Source organism: Fulmarus glacialis, unplaced genomic scaffold (assembly GCF_000690835.1).
Source record: "Fulmarus glacialis isolate BGI_N327 unplaced genomic scaffold, ASM69083v1 scaffold35013, whole genome shotgun sequence".
Classification (NCBI taxonomy): Eukaryota; Metazoa; Chordata; class Aves; order Procellariiformes; family Procellariidae; genus Fulmarus; species Fulmarus glacialis.
Genome location: NW_009205416.1, coordinates 2,457 through 9,809, shown reverse-complemented (window position 1 = coordinate 9,809; position 7,353 = coordinate 2,457). Strand labels below are relative to the sequence as shown.

Below are 7,353 nucleotides of genomic sequence, written 5' to 3'. Positions count from 1 at the left end.
GCAGCCGGAGCTGCAGCACCAGGACCTGCACAGGGGGCCCACAGGACCACCTGCCTGTTGCTCACCACCTGCAGATTAGGGAGGAGTTGCCTGAGCTGTGGGGGCCCAGGGACATGGGGACAGCCCAGGGACCATCCACCCAGACTGCTCCGCACTGGGGCTGGGCTGCTCTGAGAGGCCCTGCCCTGGGGACACACTGCACACCCCCGGGTGGACCTGCAGGGGACTTACCTGGCTCGGCTGCCAACGCTCGCTGCCACCATCTCCAGCACGATGTCGTCATCCTGTGAGCACAAGAGTGTGGCCCAGTGACCCACCTGGGGCCAGCCCCCACCCCGAGTGGCCCCCCGAGCGGCCCCCGTGGCCCTGAGCAGCCCCGTACCTGTTGATGATGGCCAGTGGCAAGCAGAATGGCCCAGCAGGCAGGAGCAGGATGCAGAGGCTGAGGAGAAAGCTGCCATTGCTCATCGTGCAGAGTCCAACACAGCCACACAGGGAGGTGTGGGATGGTGGCATGTGTTTTATAACAACCATGCTGCGAGGTCTGCAAGTAGGGACACCTCAGTGGTGTCACAGCCCTGCATCACACCAGCACTCACCCCTGCTATGGGTACCAGCCCAGCAGTGCAGCCACCCAGAGCAGGGGCCCCAGAGCTTTGGGCATCCTGCTGCCGCGCACTGGCAGCTTCCCATCCCCGTGAGCAGGTCAGGGATCCCAGTCCCAGAATCACAGACTGGCTGAGATTGGCAAGGAACAACCTGATCTAGCCCTCCCTGCTCAAGCTGGGCCACCTGGAGCCCAGGACCATGTCCAGGTGGCTTTTGAATATCTCCAAGGAGGGAGACTCCACAAGCTCCCTGGGTAGCCTGTGCCAGTACTCGGTCACCCTCACAGTAGTAAACGGTTTCCCGACGTTCAGACAGTGTCCTGCATTTCTGTCTGTGCCCATTGCAACATTTGATTTTCCCCAAGTGCAAGATTTGAGCTTGGGCAGGACAGGGTGCCCCTGCCAGGGGCTCCTCTGTGAAGGGTCACAGAGACATCACTCAGGCTCTCTGGGTGGGCTAAGGCTCAGCTCCAGCTCTGTTGTTAATGTATCATCATTAATCGAGATACAAAAGAAAATACAGACTGTTTTGGTGGCTTCCATCAGGGAGCAGCAAAGACCAGCGGCTCCCCAAAGAATGGGGATGGCCAGGAGGCATCCCAGCACACGCAGTACCCTCACTGGTAGGGTGCAGTCCCTTGGGACCGGAGCACAACAGGCAGAGCCAGGGCTGGTAACTGGGTCCATCGACAGCCCCAGCCACAGCAAGTGATGAACCAGGTCCAGGGTCCATCAGGAGCATGGCGCTTGGGGTAAGCTACAACATACATCCAAGTGGTCCATCCAGGAGAGGAGCTGCCTACAGCACAGGTCCAAGGCATCCATCCAGGACACAGGGCTGCAGACCAGCACAGCTACAACATAGCTCAGAGAGAGCGAGTTCAGGGCTGAGCACAACTGGAACTCCTGTGGCCATGGGTGCGGGGCCAGGTGAGGCTGCTCAGGGAAATTAAAGCCTGTTAATGCCCTCCAGCCCTCAACAACTTTAAAATAAGTCTAAAAGTCAGTTTACACCGAATAAGCTCATTTAGTGCTCCCTTTCAATAAAGCAAGTGAGCTTAGAGAAAATGGTGCCATTCCACCCACTCTGGAGCTAGATGACTATTATACAGAGAAACAATTTGAAGTTATCCTTCCTGAGATCTTCATGACTTTATAGCTACTTCTCTGTGCTCAAAAAACACTCACAGAGAAAAAGCGTATGTTATATGCCACCAGAAATAATGCTGGTGACTACTTCACTGAGAAAAATACAGTTTTTGATCAACATGAAGAAAAGTGAAATGCCCTGGACAGAATTATCCAATATTGATTACACACCCATAATAACAGGGTTCAGGCGCTGAGCAAGCCTGGCCTTGTGGGTGGCAGAGTCACCCAGTGATTCCTGCCTGGTTTCTCTTTCCTTCTTCTCCAAAGCTGGGAAAGCCCCTGTAAAGCCAAGTAAGCAAAGCTGTAGGAACAGTCACAGTCAACACCTTTTAAAGAAATATTCTCCAAAAGAGCTGGAGGTATCTGTGCTTCTCACCTGCAACAAGTGCCTCCAGCAGCCACATTATCCCACCCTCCCCCAGAGCTGGCACACAGAGATTGCTGTGGAATGGGGATGTTATAGGGCCCATTAAATGGTGGCACTCATCTGCAATTAGACTCCCTCAGAAATGTCCTCACAAAGGGGATAATTAGCTGCCCTATCTCTAGGAGATAGGTGTCAACACTGGATCAAATCACCGACTTAATGCAGAGACATTAAATAAAACAAGCAGCCAGGACCACGCTTACAACCACTCAAGTCATACCTGCATCTGCATGGCCCAAGTTCCCACTTCGTCTTCTTCATTTACCAGCACACGTGCTGGGCACAGAGCTCACAAAATTGCTTTCTCCACAGAAAGCCACAAATCGGGCCACCTCCTTTACCAACTCCTAATAGTTACAGCCGAAAAAGAGAACAAAACTGAAAAACCCCACGGGTTCATTTTGACAGCTTTTGAACTCACATTTCTCCGCTTCTCATTGTGACAAGATTCTCCAAGCTTTGCCTAAAAATAAAACATCAATGAGGACAAAAGGGTTGTTTCTTGTAAGAGTATCCCCTCCCCTTTCAGGTTTCTGCATAGCCAAGAAAAGCTTAAATATCTATATGTGTGGGTGTGTATATATAGGTGCTCTTTCTGTCTACTTATTTATTGACATGATATATACACAGTTTTTCATCAATCCTAAGCGATTTCCATGCTTTGGTGCTGAGCAGCAATCCAAGCCAGCAACCAAAGCCAGCACCCAGCCACTGGCTGACACAAGCCCTGGTGGCTGTAGGATACCTCATGCTTTTCCGGTTTAACATCAGTCTCAGGTGATCCCCGCAAGCACTCGGGCTCATATTGCTCAGTGGTTACAATCCATGGGTTTTCTGTTTACTGAGTAACAACCTCTAATTCTTCCCACCAGGAACTTTGCTGCAAACTAATATATTTATTAGTAGCCCTTGGGCATTTTTCTAAGGCCACCCGCTTTTTACAGCCAGAGAACTGAACTGCGCTGCCTTCCCAGCCTAATTTATTCTCAATTTCCCAGTGCCAGGAACAAGCGGCAGGACGAGGCTATACGACGCACCACTGCAGGGAATCCCAGCCCACAGGAAGCCCCGGCATGATGATGATGTATGAGCCTGGCATGTGCTTGGGCCAAGGGTCTCCACCAGACCCAGCAATGGGGCCAGAAGTCAGACCTGGCACCCAACAGCCCAGAAGCAGCACCAAAAAGGTTTTCCATTGCCTCCATCCATCCCAGGCCCTGCCGATTTGGGTTGCATCAGTGCTGTGGCTTGCCACGAGCAGCCCGTCCCACCCTTCGCTCTGGCTCCAGGCATTTAACGGCTTTTTTTCAGGGGGAGGTCCAAACTGCATTTCCCCCTCCTGCTCCAGCACCTGCAGCTCCGCTGGTGGCCATCCTCCCTTGCCCTCTGTATTGTGGCAGCAGCCCTGCCCAGGGTTCTGCCTCCCCTCCCAGCACTCACCAACTGGTGGGCATGGCTTGCTCTCCCGCTTCAGCATCTGCTCATTCCCTGTGGTGGTTAGGAAGGAAATTTATGTTTTTTTAATCCCCCAGCTGGGTGCGGCGGACGGGTTTTGCCTTGCTCTGCCACATCTTGGTCACCACGAGACAGGATGGCTCACGGCAGCAGACGCAGCACGGGGAAGCCCTGGTTTCTGTTTGGGAGCTGCTCCTGCATGGTGGACAGACAAGGCAACTCCTGTCTGCCCCACGGGGCTTCTCTCCCTCCTCATATCCCAGGGGCCACAGCCATCACTGGCCGCGGCTCTCTGCCGGGGGCCACTGCTTAGGCTTCGAAGTTGGGTGGCAGTGAAACCCATGGCTTTTCAGATGAGATGACCTCACAGCCTGGTCTGCAATGCAGATGGCTCCAGGTTGGTGTGGGAGCCTCCAGCAAGGGGCTCCCCACACCAGGGTTTTCCAGCTATTCCGGGGTAGCCCCTCACTGGGGCCAGCAAGGCCATCCCCAACGATGTTCCTGTCGTCCTTTCCCCCCCACTCCCAGCGTTATCCTGGCAAAAGCACATACACCTCTACGGTCCCCCCTGCTCCATCACAGCTCTCGCTTCAGCCTTGTCCCGTGCCAGAATGGTCCTGGGAAGAGGAACTAACCAGCAAAAATAGGGGAAGTGAGCCTGTCCATATGGAAATAGTCACAGCTTTCACAGCAGAAGCTGCTTTAACTGTTTATTCCCCAAAACACGCAGCGGCTGCCCTGTGCCACTGAACCCGGGGCCCAGCCACGCGCCAGCACCCCTGGGCAGAGCCAGCTCGGTACCAGAGGGACCAGCTTCCTGCGGTGCAGCAATCCCGAGCAGGAGGTGCTTTTCCTAGCTGGGGGCACTGCGGACCCTGGGGGAAGCACAGGGGTGGGGTAGAGGAGGCTGCAGAGGGCCCTAATGTAGGTGTTGGTATCGGGGGACACACCTGTGCCATGGGCTGGCCCCCATGGGAGGAACCTCCAAACCCACCAGTGCCTGCCCCAGGGTCTCGGGCAGCCTCTTCCCCAAGAGAGAAGGGAGACAAGCATTGCACTGTCCCCCACGCTGAAACCACACTGCACCACCTCCCCGCTTCCTCTCCTGACCTCTGCCGCAGAGGAAAGCCTTGGAGTCAGCAGCAACACCCATGCGACCAGGGCCAGGTCTCACCCTGTCATGTGAGTGGGACCCCAAGGCCGTGGGGCTGGGGACAGGTCCCTTGCATGGCATGAAGGAGCCAGGGTCACCCAGGGGCAGAGGAGATTCATCTGGGGGAGTCACCCAAGCACCGGCCAAGGGAGATTCACACAGTGAAATTCCCTGGGCACATTTGAGAGCAGAAGGCAAGATTTCTCCCTGCCCCATCCCCAGCAGAGCAGCTTTCATGGGGAGAGGGAGCTTTCACAACACGGAGGCAATGAGCTCCAGGCACCTCTACTTTCTGCTCCCCACTCACTTGTCTCAGCTCCACTCAGTCATTTCTTACATTCATCAGTTCTCACTTCTCCTTTCCCTTTTGTTAATTCAACCCCCAAAAGAAGGAACTACCCAGCAGCTGCACCCCCAGCCAGCTCATTTCCCCAGCTCCTGCCTCACTGCTTGGACGTCTGGTGAGGGCCCTGCGCCGGTTCAGCCATGGGCTGGGTGCTGTGGGGGGTGCTGCTCGCCTGGATGTCAGTGGCTTGGGTGAGAGGGGCTGAGCAGTTCCAGGAGCTGTCCTCCACTTCAGGGTTTCCAGAGTGCAGGAAGGCCCTGAAGCTCCCAAGTCTGGAAGTCCTGCCGGGGGGAGGCTGGGATAACCTCAGGAATTTGGATATGGGCAGAGTCATCAACCTGGGCTATTCACTGTGCAAGACCACAGAAGATGGATCTTATATCATACCGGATGAGATCTTCACTATCCCTCGCAAGCAGAGCAACCTGGACATCAACTCTGAGATCATCGAGTCATGGAAAGATTACCAAAGCATCACCTCTGCCTCCATCAACCTGGAGCTGTCCCTTTTCTCCTCCATCAATGGCAAGTTCTCCTACGACTTCCACCGGACCAAGACCCACCAAGTGAAAGACTGTGCTGTCACCACCCGAGTGCAAGTCAGGAACCTGCTTTACACTGCCAAGATCAACCCAGGGGCAGTCCTGGATAAGGGCTTCAAGAAGCAGCTGATGATGATCGCCAGCCACCTGGAGAACAACCAGACGCGGATGGCTGATTTTCTGGCCGAGGTGCTGGTGCTTAACTATGGCACCCACACTATCACCTCAGTGGACGCTGGAGCCAGCTTGGTGCAGGAGGATCAGATCAAGGCAACCTTCCTGAAGGACAGCTGGGCCACACGGAGTGCTGTCACTGCCTCAGCCGGCGTGGCCTTCCACAGCATCATCAATGTGAAAAACGAGGAGTCCCTGGATGTTAGCTCTGGCTTCACCAAGCAGTATCTGGAAAACCGCACCAACTCCAGGGTAGAGAGCATCGGCGGGACCCCTTTTTACCCAGGCATCACCCTCAAGACCTGGCAAGAGGGGATTAGAAACCATTTGGTGGCTCTCGACCGCTCCGGGCTACCCCTGTACTTCTTCATCAACCCCAGCACCCTGCCAGAGCTGCCCACCCCCACAGTGAAGAAGCTGGCCAGGCGAGTGGAGATGGCTATCCGCCGCTACTACACCTTCAACACCTACCCAGGCTGCACCGACGCCACCTCACCCAACTTCAACTTCCATGCCAATGCTGATGATGGCTCCTGTGAGGGTGCCATGACCAACTTCACCTTCGGGGGAGCCTTCCAGGAGTGTGATGGGCTCGCCGGCCCCGACACCAGCATGCTGTGCCAGGAGCTGGAGCAGAGGAACCCCCTCACTGGGGCTTTCTCCTGCCCCACCACCTACACTCCGGTGCTGCTGGGCGTACAGGAGCGGGAGGAAGGCCACAGCCATCTGGAGTGCCACAACAAGTGCATCCTGGGCATCTTCTGCCACCGCGAGTGCCGGGACGTCTTCTGGCTCTCCCGGGTGCAATTCAGCGCCTACTGGTGCGCTACGAGTGGGCCGGTGGCCCCAAGCTCGGGATACCTCTTTGGGGGGCTGTTCAGCGCCCACAGCGCCAACTCCATCACCGGTGCCCAGTCCTGCCCCTCAGGGTACTTCCCGCTGAAGCTCTTCGATGAACTCAGGGTGTGCGTGAGCCAGGATTATGAGGTGGGTGGCCAGTATGCAGTGCCCTTCGGGGGCTTCTTCAGCTGCCAGGCAGGGAACCCCTTGGCAGGGCGGCACCAGGGCACCGCCGAGGACCCCCATGCCAAGAGCTGCCCCGCAGGCTTCAGCCAACACTTGGCCCTCATCAGTGATAGCTGCCAGGTGGAGTACTGCATCCAGGCTGGCATCTTCACAGGGGGCTCGCTGTTTTTTTTCACTCGGCCCCCCACCAACCTGCCAGCCATCGACACTGTGCTGGTGAGCAGCGGGGATGGGGACAGCACCTGGGTCAGGGATGGGCAGAGCCATGTGTGGCGGCTGGCCCAGCCAGAAGAGATCCAGCATGTGGCGGAGATGGTGAGGGGCCGGAGGCTGACGGGGGGGAAGGTGGCTGGCATCACCGTAGCAGTCCTGGCGGGGCTGGCCACCATCCTGACAATGATCTGCTACAGCCACCGGAGGTACAAGGCGAGGGGATACCGCGCGATGGGTGAAGGGGACAGCTGCCCAGA

The 7,353-nt window shown here is 56.3% G+C and overlaps 1 protein-coding gene across 1 annotated transcript; it reads left to right on the top strand.

The window, feature by feature from the left end:
- Positions 1-5,281: 5,281 nt before the first annotated feature.
- Positions 5,282-7,346, top strand: MPEG1 (macrophage expressed 1; the record flags this gene model as incomplete). Its single annotated transcript, XM_009575394.1, has 1 exon — positions 5,282-7,346. A coding segment is annotated over exon 1 (2,065 nt), but the record flags the coding sequence as incomplete, so codon positions are not given.
- Positions 7,347-7,353: the final 7 nt, after the last annotated feature.